Consider the following 25,499-nt stretch of genomic DNA (forward strand, 5'->3'; position numbering starts at 1 on the left):
AACCTGTCCTTTATACAACACATAAAGACAGACGCACATTAAAAATATAAATTCAATCATATAAAATACAGAAATACATTGTATGGAATGCAACACAATGTGCATTTAAGGAATTACATAAGGAGAACTCAAAAACTACAAAATTACATTGACATAGTTATACCTTTCATTTGGGAATAAAGTTGCTCCGATCAGCTACACATCCGTGAACACTAGTACAACATGTTTAACAAAATAACAATCGAACAAGACATTTCATTCACGAATGATGTGTGAACGTGACTGTCTCTTAAACATTTTCACTGAAGTTGCATTTCTTATCTGTTGGGGGAATGAGTTCCAGAGAAACGCTCCCGAGAAGGCTAAGCTCGATTTGTAGAGGTCTATGCGAGGTATAGGAGGGATGATTTTTTGGGACCCATATCTTTTTGTGGCATGTGTGAAATGTGATTGCAAATATTTAGGACAGTCGTCATTTAGAATTTTATACATGAACACAGCCTTGTTTAACGTCAACTGATCTTTCAAGGGGAGGAAATTCAAGAGCTTTAGTTTACCATCCGTGGACCTATTCAAATTATGCAGAATAAGTTTTGCAGCTCGGCGATGCAGGGAATTGAGTCTTTTTAAATGAACATCACTGCAGTTATCCCAAAATGTCGATGCGAAGTTTATATGAGGCATTATGTTGGCGTAATAGAACATTTTGAGTGCTGCAGAATCTGCGTAATGCCTTAATTTTGATAACAGGTACACATTTTTTGATACTAGTTTGCAAATATTACTCAAATGAGTTTGCCATTTCAACTCTTGATCAATGGTAACACCTAATAATCTATGTTCCCTAACTTGCTGCACTTGAGTTGAACCAACTGACAGTTGTAATTGTAAAGGACTTAATTGGTGTTTTTGTCTCGTGGTTATCACCATACACTTTGTTTTAATCGGATGAATGATCATTGCATTAGAAACGCACCACTCAGTGATTTCATCCACACTTGTTTGAAGAGAAGAGTTGACGGATTCCAAAGATTTTTGACTGGTGTGAACAGAAGAGTCATCCGCGAAGAACTCACATCTAACTTTTTCATCGGACACATGAAGGGGTAGATCATTTATATAAATACAGAACAAGATAGGTCCTAATACAGAACCTTGAGGGACACCACTCCTGACAAACTCGTTTGACGAAGTTTTACAGTTAATGGATACATACTGTTTCCGTTTTGAAAGATACGATTCAAAAAAGGCACAGGCTGAGTCGTCTTTTAAATAGCACTTTAATTTCTTTAGTAGAAGTGAGTGATCTACTAGGTCAAAGGCTTTCTTAAAGAGAGAGAGAGAGAGAGAGAGAGAGAGAGAGAGAGAGAGAGAGAGAGAGAGAGAGAGAGAGAGAGAGAGAGAGGCAGACAGACAGACAGACAGATAGAGAGTGAGAGACAGACAAAGAGAGAACTCAGAACCCAGAACTTTATTACATAGAGAGAGAGAGAGAGAGAGAGAGAGAGAGAGAGAGAGAGAGAGAGAGAGAGAGAGAGAGAGAGAGAGAGAGAGGCAGACGTACAGACAGACAGAGAGATAGAGAGAGAGAGAGGGAGAGAGAGAGAGACAGAGACAGAGAGACAGAGAGAGACAGAGGCAGGCAGGCAGACAGAGAGATAGATAGAGAGAGAGAGACAGACAAAGAGGGAGAGGGAGACTGAGACAGCTAGAGCTTCTGTATTTATCAGTCCGTATGTTATCCACATCTTCTTTAATCAAGCCCCCCCCCCCCCTCCACCCCGAGACCTGGGAAACCCTGTTTTGCACTTGGAGTATTCTCAAACAAACTTGCGTATTTTCAGAAAAATGATCGTACTCCACATAGCATTTGAACATCCATGTTTCAAACATGCTTCACACGCATCCGTCGCACCGCTAATTAAGTTTAGCAATACATTTAAAACAAATGCTTTTTTCAATGTTTACTGACAAAAACTGTAATCATGTGTACAAATACGGGATCGGATTCGGGATGCGCTTGTGAAGAAAACTAGTCCAGGGATTTTTCTCGTCGTATTTTGTTTCTCAACTGACCGTACTTATCGTATTCTAGACAATCATGCGTACACAATACGGCGAAATCGTATGGGTCTGCATCCCCCCATAGATTGACCGATGATGGCTTGCGTGCACGCTTCAACGCATCAATTAACACGGAACTCGCTGCCCAGAACGCAGATGAAAGACTTCATCACCCGTGCTGTTTTTCGTCGAACCCGTCGAAGCTCTGTTTGAATGGCCTTCTGAAAGAACTGATGTTTGACGGGCGTCAGCCTTCACCGTACCGATCAGGAATTCAGTGACCACTCTGATTCATCTTGTATTGATTTTGGACATCGGCTGTAAAGGTCCGCGACAGGTCGTGAACTTAAAGGTATCACAGCTAGGGAGCCATTTTGGGAACGTTTTCTGACGAAGTAGGATCTTAAAACGTTTAAGGGACAGTAGTTCTTCGATCAGTTATGTCCATTTAAAGGCAAGGAATGAGATATAGATCAAGACGCTTACTATTTAATGTCTTTTCAGATTCGAAAATTGTACAGTGTACGCAAATATGACCTATTTTTTTCGTTCAACGAGTTTTTTACGTTTAGCAGTGCATATTTCATTACTAAAAACTTTTAACCAAAATGCCCGTGCATTGTCCAAACTTGAAGGCTCCTTCCTATTCATATAATCCATCAAGTCGGACGCGAGAGATCTATCGAAGTTTTCGTGTTGGATAAGAATGTACTTGCTCTTCGACATCCGCTACACACCAACAGCCATGCTGCTTTTTGTGCAGAGTGGAATTTGTTGTTGAATTAATTTACAAAGCTTCTTCTTCTTCTTTTTCTTCTTCGTACATGAGCTGAAACTCCCACGTTCATTCATGTTTTTGCATGAGTGGGTTTTTACGTGTATGACCGTTTTTATCCCGCCACTCAGGCAGCATACGCCGATTTCGGGGGAAGCATGCTGGGTATTTTCGTGTTTGTATAACCCACCGAACTCTGACATGGGTTACAGGATCTTTTTTGTGCGCACTTGGTCTTGTGCTTGCCTATACACACGAAGGCGGATAAGCCATTAGCAGGTCTGCACATAAGTTGACCTGGGAGATCGGAAAAGTCTCCACCCTTAACCCACCAGGCGGCCGCGGCCGGGATTCAAACTCACGCTCTTCCGATTAGGAGGCCGATGTCTTACCACCACGCCACAGCGCAACCAAGCAACACCAACGTCAATTTGAGAAAGTTGTGTGTGTGTGTGTGTGTGTGTGTGTGTGTGTGTGTGTGTGTGTGTGTGTTTGTGTGTTTTGAAAAAAGTGCCACCCACTGTTGTCACCAATAGCGAAGAATGACTGAGAATCATATGGTATAACTTTGGAAGCTACCTGAGCGCCTTTTTTTCTTTGGTATTATCCCTTCAACTTTTGTCAAGGTAAATCTTGCCGACAACAGACTATTCGTACGATTCAGGCCACCAGCAAGATCAGCGAGGTTGTCTAGTTAACAATGTTTTTTTGTTTACATTCATACACAGAACGCCACTTCCACCATACCTCGTTGCTCTTCTGGAGTAAATCACTGCCGTAAAATAGTGGCTTGGACTGAAATGGCCTTGCAACCTAGAACTTTTTCATTCTGACGGAGCCATGAATTGATTTTTTTCTCTCTCTGTATTAGTAGTCTCGGCAAGCCCTGTCCCCCCAAAAAAACTCACGCATGAGCGAAAGAATAACAAAACTCTTCCGCTCCAGCGGTAACCATATCTCACGCATCAGCGATTTTGGGAGAGTTTATTCCGACCCCCTGCCGCTCCATTGGCTTAGGACACCGCGTGAGGTACGTGGCAACGGCAGTGACCCCACAATACGGTGCAGAGACAGGTGGATGGACTGTGTTATAGCCCATTTGTGTGTAAGTAAAGAGAGGAAATAAGATAAGAGTGTATTGTGGTGGTGGTGGTTGTGATGGTGGTGATGATGATGATTATGATGATGATGATGATGATGATGATGAGGAGGAGGAGGAGGAGGAGGAGGAGGAGAAGGAGGAGGTAATGAGGGGGAGAAGGAGGAGAAAGAGGAGAAAGAGGAGGAGAAGGGAGATGGCAGGGCGGAGGGGTACGGGGGTTGGGTTCACAGAGGGTAATAAATATACAGTATTTAAAGGCTCTACAATCCCCCGAGCATTCAGAGGCATAAGAAAAGTAAGTCAATGGTAGGCTATGGTATTTCGAGGTCAGATTCAGATGATTAAACTATTGAAGGGCTGAATCAGGTCATTCGCATCACTTTAAAAAATAAGCCATTCTACATTTTTGTATTTTATATTTTAGGTCACACCCTAAAAAAAAATTTAAAAAAAAACCACAACAACAACAAAACACACACACACACAAAACCACAACATCAAAACTAATAATAAACAAGTCGCGTAAGGCGAAATTACTACATTTAGTCAAGCTGTGGAACTCTAGTAGAATGAAACTGAACGCACTGCATTTTTTCACAATGACCGTAGTCCGCCGCTTGTGCATAACGGAGTGAAACTGACGAGCCTGTTCAGCGCAGTAGTGGTTTCGCTGTGCTGCATAGCACGCTTTTCTGTACATCTCTTCGTTTTAACTTTCTGAGCGTGTTTTTAATCCAAACATATCATATCTATATGTTTTTGGAATCAGGAACCAACAAGAAATAAGATGAAATTGTTTTTAAATCGATTTCGGAAATTTAATTTTGATCATAATTTTTATATTTTTAATTTTCAGAGCTTGTTTTTAATCCAAATATAACATATTTATATGTTTTGGGAATCAGGAAATGATGTAGAATAAGATGAACGTAAATTTGGATCGTTTTATATAAAAAAAATTGTTACAATTTTCAGATTTTTAATGACCAAAGTTATTAATCAATTTTTAAGCCACCAAGCTGAAATGCAAGACTGAAGTCCGGCCTTCGTCGAAGATTGCTTTACAAAAATTTCAATCAGTTTGATTGAAAAATGAGGGTGTGACAGTGCCGCCTCAACTTTTACAAAAAAAACGGATATGACGTCATCAAAAGTATTTATCGAAAAAAAGAAAAAAAGTCCGGGGATATCATTCCCAGGAACTCTCATGTCAAATTTCATAAAGATCGGTTCAGTAGTTTGGTCTGAATCGCTCTACACACACACACGCACAGACACAGACACAGACACACACACAGACACAGACACACACACACACACACACACACACACACACACACACATACACACACACACACACACACACACACACACACACACACACACACACACCACGACCCTCGTCTCGATTCCCCCTCTATGTTAAAACATTTAGTCAAAACTTGACTAAATGTAAAAAGGGAGTAAAACAAACATCCAAACAAACTAAACAACAAACCTAACACAAACAAGTCGCGTGCAGCGCAATGAAAACATTCAGTCAATCTGTCCGGCTAACATAACAAGCTGCAGTCAGTGAACCAGGTGAAGTATCTGCATCTGTCAGGGGCGGATCAGTTGCTTTGTGAGGGGGAGTGCACTTTGAATCGAAAGTGAATGTGATGGGCGCGAAGCGCCCGAATTTGCTAGGAAAACATTTTGGCTCAAAGAAGCAAAATGGTGCCATCTGGTGCCATTTGAACTTATAAATGGTCATAGAATCAGCTTTCCAATTTTTATTTTTTTTGCTGGAGGGGGGGTGCACGTGCACCCTGTGCACCCCCCCCCCCCCTCGTCCGCCCCTGTCTGTGTGTTGGGGTGTTTGTGTCATCTCATGTGAGGAAAATCAAATCATGGCTCCGTCAGAATGAAAAGGTTCTAGGTTGCAAGGCCATTTCAGTCAAAGCCACTATTTTACGGCAGTGATTTACTCCAGAAGAGCAACGAGGTATGGTGGAAGTGGCGTTCTGTGTAATGTAAAAAAAAAAAAAACATTGTTAACTAGACAACCTTTAGCTTGCTGATCTTGCTGGTGGCCTGAATCGTACGAATAGTCTGTTGTCGGCAAGATTTACCTTGAAAAAAGTTGAAGGGATAACACCACAGAAAAAAAGGCGCTCAGGTAGCTTCCAAAGTTATACCATATGATTCTCAGTCATTCTTCGCTATTGGTGACAACAGTCAGTCTGTGGGTGGCACTTTTTCAAAACACACACACACACACACACACACACACACACACACACACACACACACACACACATACACACACACACACACACACACACACACACACACACACACACACACACACACAACTTTCTCAAATTGACGTTGGTGTTGCTTGGTTGCGCTGTGGCGTGGTGGTAAGACATCGGCCTCCTAATCGGAAGGTCGTGAGTTTGAATCCCTGCCGCGGCCGCCTGGTGGGTTAAGGGTGGAGATTGTTCCGATCTCCCAGGTCAACTTATGTGCGGACCTGCTAATGGCTTATCCGCCTTCTTGTGTATAGGCAAGCACAAGACCAAGACCTGGTGAAACCGGCACGGTTGGCCTAGTGGTAAGGCGTCCGCCCCGTGATCGGGAGGTCGTGGGTTCGAACCCCGGCCGGGTCATACCTAAGACTTTAAAATTGGCAATCTAGTGGCTGCTCAACGCAAGACAGAGAGAGAGAGAGAGAGAGAGAGAGAGAGAGAGAGAGAGAGAGAGAGAGAGAGAGAGAGAGAGAGAGAGAGAGAGAGAGAGGGAGAGAAATGGGGGGGGGGGGGGGGGTGGAAGATTGAGAGAGTGATGTCAACCAGTGCCACAATATGACAACAACTTAATCGAACCCCCAAAAATGAATAGAAAATAGCAATTGAAACAGCGATCAGTTACACTGAAAAGAAAGACAACAAATGTAAAACAATCTGAACGGGGCAGGTGCATAAAGCGGTTATGGGATACACATGTATGCTTGTCAAAATTTAATGGAAAGATCAGGCACGATTTCGCTGAATGGATAGTAAAACAATACCCCCCCCCCCCCCCCATCTCTCCTCCAATTCTCTCTCGACCCCCCCCCCCCCCCCCCACCCTTGCCTACCTTTTATATTTTCTTCCCTATCTATTGTAGGCGTTGTTACACACTAATTGCTTTTTGTTCTTATGTGAACGTTCTAGTTCAGGCGAACTAAAGCAAACATCAATACAAGGCAAACAATACGTTTTGCAAGCTGTTTGTAGAATATAAACTGGACATGTGTACGTTCACACACGCAATAAAGCAAATGCTCAAGCAGACAAGCAGGCATGCACGCACGCACACACACACACACACACACACACACACACACACACACACACACACACACACACACACACACACACACACACGCACACACACACACATATATACATATATACAACAACACACACACACATCTAAAACAACAACAGACACATACACACACACACACACACATACACACACACATGTATACAACATCAACATACACACACACATACAACAACAACACACACACACACACACACACATACTTGTTTTCCCCTCGTTATTGTGACCATTGGCCGGCCCCATCGTTGTTTTGACAGTGCCTGCTGAAGTGACCGTTTGACCAATAGATAAGAAATTCCACATCAAGCTTATTTAAATTGGCCAAAAGTGAATGTGCATAATTACACTCACATACACCCAATATTTCAATAAACTGAAACACCGCCTGCATTGTGTTGACAAAGATGATACACACGATACACACTTGTGTGTGAACGTTGTTTTGACCGGGGTATACATGTTTTCCCCTCGTTATTGTGACCATTGGCCGGTCCCATCGTTGTTTTGACAGTGCCTGCTGAAGTGACCGTTTGACCAATAGATAAGAAATTCCACATCAAGCTTATTTAAATTGGCCAAAAGTGAATGTGCATAATTACACTCACATACACTCAGTATTTCAATAAACTGAAACACCGCCTGCATTGTGTTGACAAAGATGATACACACGATACACACTTGTGTGTGAACGTTGTTTTGACCGGGGTATACATGTTTTCCCCTCGTTATTGTGACTATTGGCCAGTTCCATCGTTGTTTTGACAGTGCCTGCTGAAGTGACCGTTTGACCAATAGATAAGAAATTCCACATCAAGCTTATTTAAATTGGCCAAAAGTGAATGTGCATAATTACACTCACATGCACTCAATATTTCAATAAACTGAAACACCGCCTGCATTGTGTTGACAAAGATGATACACACTCGTGTGTGAACGTTGTTTTGACCGGGGTATACATGTTTTCCCCTCGTTATTGTGACTATTGGCCAGTTCCATCGTTGTTTTGACAGTGCCTGCTGAAGTGACCGTTTGACCAATAGATAAGAAATTCCACATCAAGCTTATTTAAATTGGCCAAAAGTGAATGTGCATAATTACACTCACATGCACTCAATATTTCAATAAACTGAAACACCGCCTGCATTGTGTTGACAAAGATGATACACACTCGTGTGTGAACGTTGTTTTGACCGGGGTATACATGTTTTCCCCTCGTTATTGTGACTATTGGCCAGTTCCATCGTTGTTTTGACAGTGCCGGTTGAAATGACCGTTTGACCAATAGATAACAAAATTCCACATCAAGCTCATTTAAATTGGCCAAAAGTGAATGTGCATAATTACACTCACATACACTCAGTATTTCAATAAACTGAAACACCGCCTGCATTGTGTTGACAAAGATGATACACACGATACACACTCGTGTGTGAACGTTGTTTTGACCTGGGTATGCATTGTATTGACTTTCCGTGGTAGTGTGATATTGTATATATATGATATAAGGTAGTGTGCCTTTACATTTTAACTTGCTCCTTTCAAAACCTTCTATTGGCACTTAGACCAAAGAATCACAAAGCCTTTTTTTATGTGTACGAAACAGCTAAACAAAACGTGTAGCTTACTTTGCAGTGCATAATCATGAAGCTTTTTAAAATGAAGTTTAATTATCATATTTGAAGGTGGTGGATACTATAAGTGTTATCAGGGACCTATATTAGAATCAGTCTGTCAGTTACGTTTTTTTTTTTCCTTCTTGTAATGAAAGGTATTTTTATGATGGCGCTCAGTTCCCTTGCGTTTGTTCATCGACATTTTAAGATACCTTCACATTTGAAATTGCATTTTATTTTATTTACTTTGACTTCCATTCATTTAATGATGGGCTTGTTTAGCATAATTGCTTTTGTATACACATGCATTTTACAGTCTGTGTGTTCAGTTGTAGAAACAATTTCTCTTCTTGAGACAATAATAGCTTTTTGTTAACTTTCGGAGTAAGGATTTGAATGATTTTCCCTGTGGCGATTATGTCCATGCAATCTGCAATCCTGTGATCACACATCCACATACAAACACAATCAGTCAAATCATAACAATAAGCATGTTTTGCAAAATAACGTTTGGTAGTTTTTATTCCTTTTCAATGGCATGCAACAAAACGGTGACATTTGCTTTTTGCAGACATTTAAAAAGCAGTGAATTTATACTGTTATAGCTTACAACCAGGCTATAACAGTGATTGAATGTTGCCCCAGTTGACAAAGGAACAGGAAATAGAATGCATGTACAACTTCTCGTCTCAAACTAAAATAAAGAAGAAAAACAAATCTGAATATCTTGTTAAAGAGAACAGAGAAAAAAAGTGTATTTTGTACCTTCAAAACCTCTTAAACAGCGCTTACATTAGATTTAAGAATTCAGTGAACTTAACGTATAACAACGATTGAATAACTCTGCCCAACATGACAAAGAAAAAAAGACAGATTTATTTCTCTCAAACAAAACCTTCAAACCTGTTGAAAAATAGGCTATTGCCTCCACCATCATTGTTCTGACCGCGCATAATAAACTGAACTTTTGACCAATGTCCAACAAAATTCAAATTAAGCTAAATCAAACACACTCTAAATAAATAATTAAATATGAAACTGCTCATGATTAAAAATAATGAAAACACATAATGCACACCCGGTGTATAACATTGTTCTGAAAGGAACAATACACGGCTTTGACTTTCTTTAAACTTATAAGTGGGCCTAATGCGTTCATGATAATAATGCAATATAACACAGTAAGGTAGTCTCGAGTCATATGATTACATATTTGTAACATGGAAAATAAACCAATGTTAAAATACTGTGAGGCATGAGAATTGGCATATAGATATATATATATTTCTGATGTTTTATATATATATATATATATACAGATTATTTAAAACACTCCACTGAAGTCCACACAATCAAAACAACTAGCAGCATCTTTAGTAAGGTCTATGCTTTTTCAATTGCAACAAATGAAAAATATACTTTTGTTTCTAACAGAAAGTAAGAAAACTGCCAATTTATCCTTTGTATTATAGCTTCCAACAAACGTATAGCGACGATTGAATAATTTTGCCCCAGGTGACAAAGAAACATACAATAAAACTATTTTCCAACTTCTTGTCTCTCAAACAAAATTGAAAAAGCAAATCTTCAAACATCCTGTTAAAATAGGCCATTTGCCTCCACCATCGTTGTTTTGACAGCACATGCTGAAGTGACCTTTTGACCGATGCCCATGAAATACCAAATTAAGCTGATCTAAAGAGCCAAAAGTAAATGTACCATAAATACACTTTATATACACTCAAAATCTTTCTTTATTCTTTATTTCTTTATTTGGTGTTTAACGTCGTTTTCAACCACGCAGGTTATATCGCGACGGGGAAAGGGGGGGAGAAGGGATAGAGCACTTAAAATCGAAATCAATCATTACATGTGAAACACCACTATCATTGTGTTGACATTGAAATGTCACACACGATGACCCAGTGTTTATTATACGTTATGATTGTTTTGACTTTCCTACTAGCGGACCGTATGGTAGTTTGTGGTCACGATAATAAATAATAATGATCTTTACAAACATTGACTATATTCTATACAAGAAACACTTAACAAGGGTAAAAGGAGAAACAGAATCCGTTAGTTGCCTCTTACGACATGCTGGGGAGCATCGGGTAAATTCTTCCCCCTAACCCGCAGGGGGGGGGGGGGGGGGTAGCGGACCTTATGGTAGTCTGTGTTCATGTTAATAAATAATGATAATACAGTTAAACAAGGGCAAAGCCACAAAGAATATGACTCACTTGCTTATATTTTGTTTTGTTTTGCTGATGTAATCACATGCATTTTATAAGTGTTCATAGGTTTCATAACCAAGACAAGTTTTTATCATGAAAGCTTCCATTATTTGAAAAGTTTTGAGTGTTCAATAGGTGGTCAGTTGTCAATACATATATAGCCTCGTTTTTGCTATGCAAATGAATTAAAAATAGCCAACTGCCTCCACCATCATTGTTTTGACCGCATATTAAACTGACCTTTGGATCAGTGCTAAGAAAGGTCACATCTAGCTTATTCAAAATGCCAAAAATGATTTGCATAAACACATACTAAATAAATCATTTAACATAAAACACAACCACCAGTGTGCTCATAGTCAAAATTAATAAAAACAAATAAAGATAAATGTGTAAATCATTGTCCAGTACAGCTCAAGACACAAACCTGCACTAGATATATATCCACTTAGTGGTAGTGATCAGCAACAACATTGGAAAGACGATCAGTAGCTGAAAAGCTGAACATTATTTAGTTTCGCTGATTTCTTTGCAAAGCAGTAATCCTGTTTCGTACATGTATAGTTCTTGACGTGTAGCCAGGTACGAATTATCAGAGTCTCTTCAGCCTGAAGGCACTTCTGGATATCCTCTTTTCTTGGCAGCACTTGCGTGGCGATATATTTTAACAAATGAGCCTCCACTGCCTTCACCTCCTCCTCCAACCACAGTCGACATGGCTGGTTTGAACCTTTGTGGACACAGATATCACAAGACCTATTACCGGAGATACAAAGGTTAAATATGTTATCGGATTAAAACTTTATAAGGAACAATCATGCCAACTCAATATGAGCGCCGGGTAGTCTGGTGGTCTAGGCCGACAACTCGTGATCTCAGTGTCTCTATTTCGAATCTTGATTGGGCATGGACATTTATTTTCCCGAGTCAACATTTGTTCTGATTCTTCTTCGTGGCACTAAAGCTAGTACACTAAAACTGTCACATTTTCACTGTCAATCTTAGTGCTGCTTACATTTTGGTTGTTCAATGTAAGTTAGATATAGTACCTCCTCTTTTTTCCAATTCCTGGGACTCCCGTCCCCGCCTCTAATACACGGAAGTGTATGTGGGCGTAATCCATCAATTACAAAAGATTTCAAATCTAAATTAAAACCGGAATTACAGACCCTGTACACATTCATTTTCAAAGCATGGGACAGAAGCCACGAATGGGCATGAGAAGTGGCAGGTCAGTTAGCCATTGCACTTGTTAACTGATCCACTTATTTATTCATTTTTAAATAATTATACAATTTACTGCTTAGTTTTGAATCAAGAAAACTGAGCGACAGCAGAAGGCCATTTTGATATGTTAAAGCACGTACGGATTTGAACTGCTCTTTGACAAAATGCCGCTCCTAGTTAGATTAACAGTTAACTCGTTATGAACACAGACCTGTTTACATCCTGCATTAAAACCAGTCATAAAAACACTCTCCAGAAGCTACCTTTTTTTTTTGTGGACCGGCTCGTTCATTTTATTTAAAGATTTTCTTTAAAGTTTTTCAATTCAAAGAACTGTGATCTTTGCTATATTGGAGAAAGATTAATGGAGATCACTTTTAGACTCAAAAAGACTTTCAAATTCCGGCAACAGCACAAGTCACTGACCGTAGCAAGAGATAATGTCGAAGCACAGACATACTGGTCAAATAAACTCGATGCGAAGCAGGCTCATGTTTTGCCAAACACAATTTGTTTGTTTCCATGTTCATTTGTGTACTGCATTTTGTAAATAAACTAATGCTGCGTCTAACCTCGGGACACGTTCGCTTGGTTCGCGGACGAACGACTGCAGTGACTCATGACTGACTAGCTTTGTTGTTGCACTGATCTCAATTCGATCACCAAAATGCAAGTGATTCGCTCTTCTTAGACTTCGCCAGACACTGCCACTTGACTTGATAGTTTTGCCGATATTCCTGTACAACTTGAGCTTTTTTGGTTGGCATTTTGTCCCCAGAGAGATCGGCCTTACGCTTACGACCCATGTCGATCGGACCGAATGCACAAAAACCACGCGTTGACCGACAAATACCTTGTTTTTGCACATGCGCAGACAAGGCTGTTCCGGTCGGCCTTGAGCTAAAAGGGTTTCCGGGAAATCAAAATCCCGGTGACTACTAGTACTACAATTTCGACTTTAAATTTTCACACACGGAAATGGTTCTCGTGACCGGAATTTCCGGTAGATTTCCGTAATACCGGAATTTAGACCCTAAATCCGTAATAATTCCGGGAGGGTAAACAGGTCTGTGAACATACTCTATGTTTCCTTCCAAGTGCTTTAGAGAAGGGTATTACCATACTCAAAAACACAATAACTATACGCTCCTAGTTAGATTAACAGTTAACACGTTATGAACAGGCTCTATTTTTCCTTCCAAGTGCTTCAGAGAAGGATATTACCTTACTCAAAAACACAATAACTATCTAGTTTACTGGTTTCGTTCTACTTTAAAGGAATAACTTTTGTGTGGATTGAGTCAGCTCCTTAAAGCTCAGTTCACAAAGAGAAAGAAGAGGTATAAATACAATGATTATGTTTCCACTCACTGTTGCGCGTTGCCTTTGATTTGAGCTTCTTTGGTTTGGAATGGCTCCACTGTTCAGGTAGGTACTCATTGTCAGTTGAACCTTGGGGAAAAAAAAAGATGATAGATTTTCTCAGCTGGCTTATCTTTATTTCAAATCATTTGATAGATTATGCAAAATAGCAAAAAAAGAACAACAGCTAAAAGACATATGCTTTTAAATATCAATTTCGTTGTCAAATAACTAAACACAAGAGTTTCCACTATGGAATGCGGCCATTCAACAACTAGGTAATGGGCGCTTAGTTAATCGTCCGTACATGACGCCAGCATTTCTTTCTTTCTTTATTTGGTGTTTAACGTCGTTTTCAACCACGAAGGTTATATCGCGACGAGGGAAAGGGGGAGATGAGATAGGGGAAAGGGTGGAGATGGGAGGGAGCCACTTGTTAAGTGTTTCTTGTTCACAAAAGCACTAATCAAAAAATTGCTCCAGGGGCTTGCAACGTAGTACAATATATGACCTTACTGGGAGAATGCAAGTTTCCAGTACAAAGGACTAAACATTTCTTACATACTGCTTGACTAAAATCTTTACAAACATTGACTATATTCTATACAAGAACCACTTAACAAGGGTTAAAGGAGAAACAGAATCCGTTAGTCGCCTCATACGACATGCGGGGTGCAGAGAAATAAGGATGTGGAAAAGAAGACTTTTGGTAAGTGAAATAAAGGTGATGGATCCAGTCAGGTAGAAATAAGACAACAAGAAAAGAATTGGAAAACTGCAGGGAATAGTAGGGAGAGTTTTCTTGGAAGGAAATATAGGTGAAAGGACTGGTAAGGCAGAAATAAGACAAAAGAAGAGAAGAAACAGAACCGTTAGTCGCCTCTTACGACATGCTGGGTAGCATCGGGTAAATTCTTTCTAGTCCCAACCAATATGGGACTCCCCCTAACCCGCGGGGGGGTGACGCCAGCATGTTTCTAAATTAATTTATATGCAATAAAGCTTACTTTCGTTAGATGACGCTGAAGGAGAAGTGATCTGTGTGAATACACTGCATCTTGTGTTCATCATTGCCACACCAACAGGAGAGAATGTCTAGGAGGAAGGGGGCTCGCCTGGGGACATAATAAAATTATAATTAATTATTTATTGTATTAATTATGTTATGTTCAAAATAAATAAACGTGTGTTCGGTGTTATGAGTGTACAGGAATGAACTATTCTTCAAAGGTACAAATACATTTCAGATGTAAGACAATCAAAATGCATCAACGAATGCAGTTCTACCCCTCATCCTTAACCCCCACCCACCCCCCAACATTGACGCCGTAAAAAAACACCTCCGACAAGCGTGTTGGACACAAACAACTCTGTGAGTTAAATTCAAGCTGTTCCCACTCGAACACAGGAACCCCCTGACCTTCATCCATCTCCAGTCGCGCCCCCATGGAAAATTGGTTGACTAAGGAGAAAGATATATACTGAACTGTTTGAGCATGCACTGCTGTCAGCAGCACACCGTTGAAACTTCCTTTGGATTTCTGGTGCTTCCTCATCATCAGCAGAATCTGACAAATACAAAAACATGAATAACCCTTGTGATATTACCTCATTTTTTGTTTGTTTGTTTGCTTAACGCCCAGCCGACCATGAAGGGCCATATCAGGGCGGTGCTGCTTTGACATATAACGTGCGCCACACACAAGACAGAAGTCGCAGCACAGGCTTCATGTCTCACCCAGTCACATTATTCTGACACCGGACCAACCAGTCCTAGCACTAACCCCAAATAATGCCAGACGCCAGGCGGAGCAGCCACTAGATTGCCAATTTTAAAGTCTTAGGTATGACCCGGCCGGGGTTCGAACCCACAACCTCCCGATCAAGGGGCGGACGCCTTACCACTAGGCCAACCGTGCCGGTCATATTACCTCATGCCAGGGTGACAAGTTTACACTAAATAAGTAAATGTATTCACTTTTACATGGAATGGCAGCTACAAATAAGAAATTAAATCTACTATGTTACTTTGTGGGAGTGAGGAGGGGGGGGGGGGGGGGAGAGAGAAAGAAAAGTCATGTTTGCAACTACAAACTTAAGAGACTTTCAGACACTGAACAGCGACATCACCATTCAAATATGTCCTGTCCCCACTCCAACACCATGTAGATGGGATGGATTCAGCCCATATTGTCCCTTACTGTCACCTACTGCAGTGGAGCGCTGCGGACTTAAATTAAGGGCCCCTCCTGTTTTTGAACACCAGGAGCTATCTAGTTTGCTGTTAGGTAGGCACCGGCTCATCTTTCCTGCTTCCTTACTTTCTTTTACTATCAACATTCTGTTCACAGTTGTTATTTCTGCCAAAGTGACCAATCGCATTTGTTTTTATCCGAAACTGGGAGTGCTTGCAGTACTGTAGTTGATAGCATGCGTACACAGAAGAAGAAGACTTACTGTCAGGTGCAGCTGTAGCAGGACAAGGTTGATGCATAGGCGGAGAGGGCTGGTTATGTGGCGGTGCCAAAGAGTCTTTTGTTGCGAACCTTCCTGATGCAGATCGTTCTGGAATAGGGCTGTGACCCTTTTCAACAAATTCTGTAAATAATAGTTACAATATGATAGAATAGATAAAATCCTAGATCGCAAGTACAAAAGTTTATGTAGTAAGTACCGTAGTATTAATGTTTGCTTTATTGTGTAATGCAAATTAATGTTAGCACAATATATCACATTGTAGTGTGCATTGAAGTATGAACGTTCTCAATTTAGATTTAAAACAAATACACTTAGTGTACACTACATTGGGGTGTGCACGTAAAAGATCCCACGATTGACAAAAGGGTCTTTCCTGGCAAAATTGTATAGGCATAGATAAAAATGTCCACCAAAATACCCGTGTGACTTGGAATAATAGGCCGTGAAAAGTAGGATATGCGCCGAAATGGCTGCGATCTGCTGGCCGATGTGAATGCGTGATGTATTGTGTAAAAAAATTCCATCTCACACGGCATAAATAAATCCCTGCGCCTTGAATAAAAATTGAAAAGAAAAAAAATCCCTGCGCTTAGAACTGTACCCACGGAATACGCGCGATATAAGCCTCATATTGATTGATTGAAATAAAATTGTATTGGTGGTTCAATGTCACTAGCCACAACAAAGGCGATACCAGAGAGAGGGAGACCGGGATTCAAACCTGTGACTATGAGAGTCAGAGGAACTATATGTAGTCCACGCTGTGTACCGAATGAGCCATCCCAGCCCCCCAATTTAGAAGAAGAAGAAGAGGCAGAAGAAGCAGAAGGAGAAGAAGATGAATTTAAGAATACAAAAAAAAGGTTATTACAATACTAGATTTAGAGATAGTCTAGCTGTGTTCATTTTGTGCAAAAAGAGCAAAGGAATTCATGTTTGTTTGTTTATTTGTTGCTTAACGTCCAGCCGACTACGCAGAGCCATATCAGGACGAGGAAGGGGGGGATGAAGGGGGCCACTTGTCAAGCGATTCCTGTTTACAAATGCACTAACCCATTACTTGTGTCCCAGCAGGCTTTAGTAAAACTAAATTAATACCTACTGGAAGATTACCAGTTTCCAGTATGTTAAAATAGGCTTAACCTATCTACTGCTGGACTTACATCAGAACACTAACAGATTAAACTATACATGAATCGCGAGACAAGCGGCAAGAGAAGAGATTTTTGGAAAAAATACAGGTGAATGAGCAAGAAGGCAGAAAAAAGAAAAGAATTCATGAAGAAAAAGAGAGCATGACAGGAAAGAGGAACCAAAAATCTACCTAACAGCAAACTAGAAAGCTCCTGCGGTTCCAAAAACAGGAGGGGCCTTTAATTTCATAACCGCAGTGCCCCACTGCGGGAAAAGGAATTCATGTTCAAAATGTCACACATACCTGCCTCCTCATCCGAGGTGATGGCTTCATCTTCAGCCACTTCCATCTCATCCAGGGTGCAGCGCTGGTGGTCTTGCAGCTTCCCCTTTTCAAGGGCAAGGAGTAATTTGCTGACTTTGGCCAACTGCATCATGTCTGATGGGAGGCGGTAGTACTCGCGGTGTCCCATAAACTGAGCAAGGGCATCCAGCTCGTTGTCCTTCAAACTGACTATCTGGGACAGAGTAGCAACCTGCTTTCGAAGTGAAGTAGATGTGATGAACTGTGGCTCTGCCAACTGCGCTGATGTCACAAACTTTCGAAGCGTGTCAGATCCCCGAATGTGCCCCTCCGACTGAAAGAATGAGCAAGAAAACACAAATTTGTTGGAGCCGCTGACACCAGCATCATCCCTTTTTTGCACAAGCAGTTCCACAGCTGCTTTCACCTGTGCAGTCATGAGAATTGGGACAATTCGGCCACGTTTTCCGATTATCTCAATCCTGGTCAGCTTGTTACATAGGATTTTTTCAAATGTGCTAAGTGATTTGAAGACATCTTTCACACAGTCACAGCACCGTCGGAGGATGCCATTTTGGATGCGTCGTAAGCGAGACTGAGCTTCGACAACATTATTATGCAGTCCGCCGATACCGACAAATAGCCTACCTGGAAGCTTTCGTGGGCACAGAAAATGAGCCAGAGGACTTCGCTGATACTGCCTGGCGCACTTCAGTTCCTGCCATCGTTCAGAATTGCCAAATCGAACAATCAAAAAGAGTACGACTGAGGAAGTAACTGGGACATTCTTCGCTGTTCCTTCCAACTGGCAACTCAACTGAACTTGTTAGCCTTTGTTGGTGATCTGTTTCGACCGTATATTTTTGTTCTTTTTTCATTATAAATGCCTTATTTTGTCTGAGAAAAAGAACCAGTTGCTGAAAAAGAATGCACAACTCTGATGCATGTTTTTCAGAGGCAAAAGAGCATAGACTGCAGATAGCAAACATATTTCATTGCCTTGGTCATCACAGGAAACTCACAAGTAATGCAGGTCAAACATTTAACAAATCAAATCGCAAAAACAAAATATCTTCAGACAGGGCAACAAATAATCTACTCTATAAAAACTCACCATTTGGGAGTCAACTGAGTGATGGCTGCTTATAGAGTCCTCTGTCACAAGCGCCTGTGGTTCGAAGCTGCAGTCAACTGTAGGAAAGACAGACAGAAAGCGCCTGTGGTTGCATGATGCTTGGGACTTAACCTGTTTTTGAGCTTCATATTTCCCCTTTACGTTGGTTTACAGTTAGAACAGTCTAGTTAACTGTTTTCATATTTGTGTATAATAAATTTGATATGGGAGATTTTACTTCATTCGTACTGAAGCTTGCGTAGAGTCCAGCTAGATCAGCTGTAAGTCCTATTTCATAGACTGGACTGGAGAAAGGCATTATGGTTTGTCTATACATGCGACTCAGTTGCAGTCGCCCTCTTGTTCCTGAATCAAGCTGAAGCCAAATACTGGTTGAACGTCCGTATATATATGTATCGTCTATCGTCAGACTACATCGTCTGTCTTCCGTCTATCGTCTGTCTTCCATCTACCGTCTGTCTTCCGTCTATTGTATGTCTTCCGTCTGTCTTCCATCTATTGTCTGTCTTCCGTCTATTGTCTGTCTTCCATCTATTGTCTGTCTTCTGTCTATTGTCTGTCTTCCGTCTATCTTCTATCTATCGTCTGTCTTCCATCTATCGTCTGTCTTCCGTCTATTGTCTGTCTTCCGTCTATTGTCTGTCTTCCATCTATCGTCTGTCTTCCGTCTATCGTCTGTCTTCCGTCTATTGTCTGTCTTCGATCTACCATCTGTCTTCCAACTATTGTCTGTCTTCCATCTATCTTCTGTCTATTGTCTGTCTTCCGTCTATTGTCTGTCTTCCGTCTATCATCAGACTACATCCCAAGAATTCAGCATTTTCTCTAGTGGGTCCTCTATTTTCTCTGTTAACTGTGGGTCAGTCCATTCATCAGATTGGGATCTGCATATATATGAGCGTTGCATAGGCAAAGGCAATATTGCCGATTCATTACAAAGCACTGGAAAGACCGTCTGCTAGACTGCAGCTACTAGTTTTGCAAGGTGTGTTGCAGGAATTGAATTTTTACCAGGGATGTATTTCATAGACGGCAAGAATTTAGTTTTTGTACAAACTATATCGTCTGTCGACCAGTAACAGAAGCAAACCTGACCAGGTATGTGCATGCAAGCACTTAATTCATCCACGGTGATGAAACAGGAAGCATGCTTTATTGTTGTAAATATATATATAGGATATTGAGCAGCTTCCGTTGACATATATGGCCTTATGACCGAAATAGGTCCATGTACATGTGAGACTATCAAATCATAACCCTGAATTCTCCAATGTGTATCAGAATAGCAATTTAACTACATATCTTAGTCATAACTAAACTGTGTTAACTGTAGTGTGATCACCCCTCCAGAAGTATTGCATAACAGTTAGTTAGTCAGGGGTTCCACTGGGTTTTTGCTTTTTGCGTTTGCATACACAACATGACTGAAAAAATGCGTATGAGCCGGGGAAAACGCGTACCATTACAAACTTAATTGGGGGAAAAAACGCGAAGGAGAAGTGTGTTTTTCTCACTACGATTGAGAAGACATGCAGTGTTGGCGTTAACCGGTAATTACCGGTATTTTACCGGTTGAAACGAAAAAATCCCGGAACAAAATTGGCTGCCGTTGATTTTTAGAACTACCGGTCTTTTTTCGCTGGCAAAACTATAAAACCAGTACTCTGAGCTGGATTCTAACTGGTTCCAATGACCAGCCTACCGTTTTTTTCTGGACTGTTTGCTTCATAAAAGTTTGCGTACCGGTTTGAAAAAAGTACTAGCGCCATCACTGGACATGATGATGATAGGTAACTAAAAGAAGTCCCTTCATCAGATTCTGTTCTTTCACTTTCCGACGACAGATCGGTCTGTTTGCGTTTTGCAGTGGCTCTGTACAGGTAATAGGCCTCTAAGCGAGGAACTGAACTATTTGCATGGCGCTAAATGGAAGATATTTCAGCCTGAAAAACAATCACTGTGGGTCAGTCCGATGTAATCAGAGTAGACCCGGACACCCCTGGCCTGTAAACTGAATCGGCAGTGCACCAAACTAATGGCATGTGTGATAAGGCAGACCATTGTTTTGCTGAACACAGCAGGATCAATTATTTATTCTGTGACTCATGACCCCCCCCCCCCCCCCCCCCCCCCCCCCCAAAGAAATGTAATGCAATCTTCCTCTTCGGTAGAGCTGGTCATTCATAAGGCTATCGCCGGTGGCAGTGACCTAAGGAATAAAGATTCAATTCGGTAGAGCACTGGTACTATGGCCTCTGGCGATAAGTACACGAGTGTTAACAGTGATGAACAAGGCGGGTGGGGAGAATCAGAGGTGGGAGTTCAGGTGCTCTCTTCGTGGCTATTTAGTGTTTTGAGTGCAATTGTAATTTTGCGTGACAAAATGCAACATGTCGGTGAAAATGTGTACGGAGGCTGAAAACTGCGTATACTTTTGTGTGTGCAATAAGTGGAACCCCTGAGTTAGTTCCTTACTTTCTGGTTAAATCTTGCCATTCAACAAAATAAAAATGGGATTACATTGTACCTGGATGATTGCTGGTGTCATCTGGCAATGGTATGGCAGGTAGACTCTTAGCCAGTGCAGCCTGCACCATTCTTTGGCCGTATGAGAAATGTGGGAAGTACTCCCTTGTTTTAAATCTCTGGCCTCGGCCTCCTGGTTCCACTAGTGACATAATAGAACATTTTATTAGTAAATTTTCATTTGATTAATAATATCATCCTACATACGTGAGAGAGACACTCGTGAGATAATAATCGTTCAAATCACACGTGTGTATATCATGTAAATGAGGTCATGTCAAGCAAGTCTGGCAGGGACCTGTTTTTCCACTGCTTATGATGCCAAAGTCACCGAGACAAACGTCATTATAGAAGAAAAAAGATTGCGCTCGCTAATTACCTTCGATGAATTTTTAGAACTAACACGTCAAGCCACACTTTCAGAGTGACGTTTCTTTGCTTTGACGTAATAGATTGCACGAGGCTTTAGAAGAGATCGAGGTTCCAAAACAAGCGTCTTCAATTTAGCTGCCTCGACTGCAGGACATTTTCAGTAAAATACACGTAAGTACAGTATGTAGGATAAACAGAATACTACATGGCTTGCTGTTTTGTACCAGATTTACACTCGTTGCTTTTTAAAATAGTGAATAGCTCGCTTTCGCTCGCAGTTCAATATTTAAAAAAACAACTCATGAAAATCTGGTACGACACAGCAAGCCATACATAGTATTCTCTATTTATACTTCCCTAACTCACATAAAAGCATGTGTACATTTTTAATTGAGAAGCATTGTCATTCAGGTGTGTCTGATCCAAAGGAGTTGGACTTGGAGTATGATGAGAATGCATTATGTCTTACCACTGACGAGTCTCTGTCAGATGATGAATTGTATGATGCCGAAGAAGGCAGTGAGTTTTCTGACACTGTGACAGTGACATTGCGTCAAAGATGGTAGTGGTCGAGGGGGACCATGGGTTGAATGTCGAGGAGAGAAAAGAAAAAGAGAGCCTATACACTGTTCAATTAGCGGCTATGCTAATTATTTTGTCTGTAATGAACTTAAGTTGATGAGTTTGGGGGAGATACAAAGTACCCGAGCTACTGTAACCGGACTGCCTGGTCTCTGGGAAGAGACAGGGATAAACCATGCACGGAAAAAGTACATCATAGGTTTGAGGGGAAGCAGTAATGTCGTGGACAGGAGAAGAAAACAGAACAAAAAGAGGATGAAGAGAAAAAAAGAGGAACAAAAACGTGTGCGTGTGTATGGGTAAAGTAAAACACAAACAGTAGTTTTTTTTTTTTCAACAGACGGATTTCGTCCCCAGAACGGAAGAATGGCTCCAATACATGATAAGTCCAAAGTCAGTCCAGCTTCGCCCGGTCAAATAACTCTTCACGTCCTGAACACATTTCCCTATTGCTAAGCCTCAGTACCGTAAGGATTTGATGAAAATGACCAGAAAGTGGGTATCTGTGTGTGTCAGACATGACATTTATGGGTTTTATGTTATAAAACATGTATGTAAAGTATACACGTATAATACATGTATGTATTATCATTATGAGTAGTTAATTAATGAAGAAATCATACTGTCATTTTAATTTGTAACTAGTATGCATTAAATTGACAGAAGAAGACTCATCGTGTAAAAAGCAGAATTAATGATTCGCATGCCTGTTGGACCATGATTATGGGGGAGCCGAGTCTCCACTCACTCACGTGCAACAGGTGAAAAGCATGAACATATTTGACGATGCACAGAGCAGAGAGCGACGTGATCGAGTAACCGGACTTTACGGCCACGCCAGGAAGTCGCCGCGTCGGCTGGGTGATGGTGGAACAAAGAGATGAAACTTTCTTTCTTTATTTGGTGTTTAACGTCGTTTTCAACCACGAAGGTTATATCGCGACGGGGGAGATGAAACTAAACTACATTAAGCTTACAATTTCAATGTCAAGCGATTGTCTGCTTCGAGTCCCAGCACTTGTTCTGCCCCTAATTCGTCGATAATATCCCCAAATTTGTCTTTACTGACTGTATCAGCATCACCAGAGATGGTCCCAAAATCTCCGTGAAAAAAAAATCAATACAAATCCATTGCAAACTACCAAAACGTTCACCAAACGAACGAACCGCGGAGCAGCTATGTGCTTGTTTACAAAGGAAGTGACCTAAATGTGGTTTTCAAGCACAGAGAGCGCTTCCGTCCTGTGAGGTCATTCCTAAGTATAGTAACAAAGTCGTGCGGTACAGGACGTGAAGAGTTTTTAATTAAATAAATCGAATTAAAAAAAAAATATAGTCGCACCGTGACTGACTTATTCGGTCTCCCTAATTCAACAGCTACTAGGCCTAAGGCGAGATTGAAATTTGAACATTGGAGCTAGATCTCAACCCGCCTCAGGCTCCTACACATAAATTCAGCAAACAAGCACAGACTGACACAAACAAAACATAGTTATATAAATACTGATAAAATCAGTGCTATTCGATCGCTTGTACGCACAGCTAATCTCAGAATCTTTCGGAAGTTAAAAAACCAACATGCATCGTGCCTTCTCAGTATAAGAGTATTTAGATCTGTGCACCACTCACCATAATTTGTTTTAATGTATAAGACTCTTGCATAGTAACCTGTACCAACAACTTGATAAGCCATTGATAATTAATGACTGATCAAGTTCTTGTTAATGTCACTGTCACTGGATTGTGAGCTCTAAATTCCAAAAAACGAGGTTAGCCATTTTGGAATGTCAGAGCCATGTGGCAACAGACCTGAAAGATAAAGTTGAAGGCGCGTCACTATTTCAAAAACAACTCAGTCAACTGTCTTTTCGTCTAAAATGGACAACAAAGTACTATAAATATAATACACACCTGTGTCTGTGGTAATGTAGCGGCTGCGGCGTTCACCCCGCGTGTCGGCGTCAGCCATCGTGTCAAATCACGGTTTCACGCGGCAATCCGCTCTCTCTCGCTCTCTCTCTCAATGTTGTCGCCAGGGGAACCCAAAAAACTACAGTTCTTGTTTTGACCGCAAAACACTAGCCCAACACACTCGCCACACACTCAACCCTGACAAAATTATCATAGTTTGGACAGAACCAATAAAATCAAATCCTTGTGTCACATGGTATATCTTAGGGCGGGAAGCTCGAAAATCGAGGCATCCGTTGTTGTGACGTCAAAACAACGGGGTGCGTCAAAACAATTCGGCTCCATTTTCGGGCCAAAGTCAAAACGACGCGGTCTTAACAAGAACACACACACACACACACACACACACACACACACGCACGCACTTGAAATGTCCAACGTTGTGGAAGCGCCTTTTTTCACCAGGTATTTTTTTGTTTGTTTGTTTAACGCCCAGCCGACCACGAAGGGCCATATCAGGGCGGTGCTGCTTTGACATATAACGTGCGCCACACACAAGACAGAAGTCGCAGCACAGGCTTCATGTCTCACCCAGTCACATTATTCTGACACCGGACCAACCAGTCCTAGCACTAACCCCATAATGCCAGACGCCAGGCGGAGCAGCCACTAGATTGCCAATTTTAAAGTCTTAGGTATGACCCGGCCGGGGTTCGAACCCACGACCTCCCGATCACGGGGCGGACGCCTTACCACTAGGCCAACCGTGCCGGTTTCACCAGGTTATGATGATTCAAGTGTGGTAAGGATGGAGACAAAGACAACTACAGGGTTGTATATTATAATTATGTATACGTATAGTAATCATTGTCTCACTGTCTTGTTAAGACATTAGACTATGCGTATAACATAATATATATTAGATTTTTTGTGTCGACGCCATCATGGGGTCCTTGTCTTGATGTCTCATCAAATTAAGACATTAGACTATACCTATAATATAATATATATTAGATTTTTATGTGGACGTCATCCAGGGGTCCTTGTCTTAATGTCTGATCAAATTTAGACATTAGACTATACATATAATATGATATATATTAGCTTTTTGTGATGACGTCATCAGGGGGTCCTGGACGAAACATTATGATGTCAGTGACTGTGCGAGATTTTCTCTTGATTTGGTTCTCCCCTTTTCTGAAGAAAAGATTTTCTTTTGTTAGACAATAACGCCAAAAAAATCGCATCTGCGTAAGTTCGGGGACAAAGTCAAAGGGATGTCACAATATTCAACTTCCTCT

General features: G+C 41.1%; 1 protein-coding gene and 2 long non-coding RNA genes across 7 annotated transcripts in view; 2 read left to right on the plus strand and 1 right to left on the minus strand.

Moving 5' to 3' along the window:
- LOC138945328 (uncharacterized) overlaps positions 1–25,499 on the plus strand; it is a 355,816-nt gene that overhangs the window by 65,950 nt on the left and 264,367 nt on the right. The window lies entirely within an intron of this gene.
- Positions 1–25,499, plus strand: part of LOC138946062 (uncharacterized) — an 85,212-nt gene that overhangs the window by 20,737 nt on the left and 38,976 nt on the right. The gene's annotated exons all lie outside the window — the stretch shown is intronic.
- On the minus strand, positions 9,435–24,602 carry LOC138945324 (uncharacterized). 5 transcript variants are annotated; one of them, XM_070316745.1, is made up of 9 exons: positions 24,199–24,600; positions 21,335–21,475; positions 18,787–18,863; positions 17,673–18,006; positions 16,214–16,354; positions 15,244–15,324; positions 14,764–14,871; positions 13,766–13,846; positions 9,435–11,897 (listed from the first exon to the last, which is right to left on the minus strand). In XM_070316745.1, the coding sequence occupies exons 1-7, from the start codon at positions 24,254–24,256 to the stop codon at positions 14,852–14,854; spliced, it is 852 nt and encodes a 283-aa protein (XP_070172846.1). In that variant the 5' UTR covers positions 24,257–24,600; the 3' UTR covers positions 9,435–11,897; positions 13,766–13,846; positions 14,764–14,851. The 5 variants fall into 5 exon arrangements, with proteins under 5 accessions (XP_070172846.1, XP_070172847.1, XP_070172845.1 ...); XM_070316746.1 differs by lacking the exon at positions 15,244–15,324 and having other exon boundaries at positions 24,199–24,601; XM_070316744.1 differs by lacking the exons at positions 9,435–11,897; positions 13,766–13,846; positions 14,764–14,871 and having other exon boundaries at positions 14,879–15,324; positions 24,199–24,602.

Source organism: Littorina saxatilis, linkage group LG13 (genome assembly GCF_037325665.1).
Source record: "Littorina saxatilis isolate snail1 linkage group LG13, US_GU_Lsax_2.0, whole genome shotgun sequence".
Classification (NCBI taxonomy): Eukaryota; Metazoa; Mollusca; class Gastropoda; order Littorinimorpha; family Littorinidae; genus Littorina; species Littorina saxatilis.

Excerpts from the sequence above, each read along its gene's own strand:
- LOC138945324 (XM_070316744.1), bottom strand. The coding sequence starts at position 24,256 with ATGGCTGACGCCGACACGCGGGGTGAACGCCGCAGCCGCTACATTACC. Across the intron at positions 18,007-18,786 it reads ACTCAGTTGACTCCCAAATG|TCGGAGGGGCACATTCGGGG; the intron begins GTGAGTTTTTAT and ends TCATTCTTTCAG. Across the intron at positions 15,325-16,213 it reads TGCTACAGCTGCACCTGACA|ATTCTGCTGATGATGAGGAA; the intron begins GTAAGTCTTCTT and ends TGTATTTGTCAG.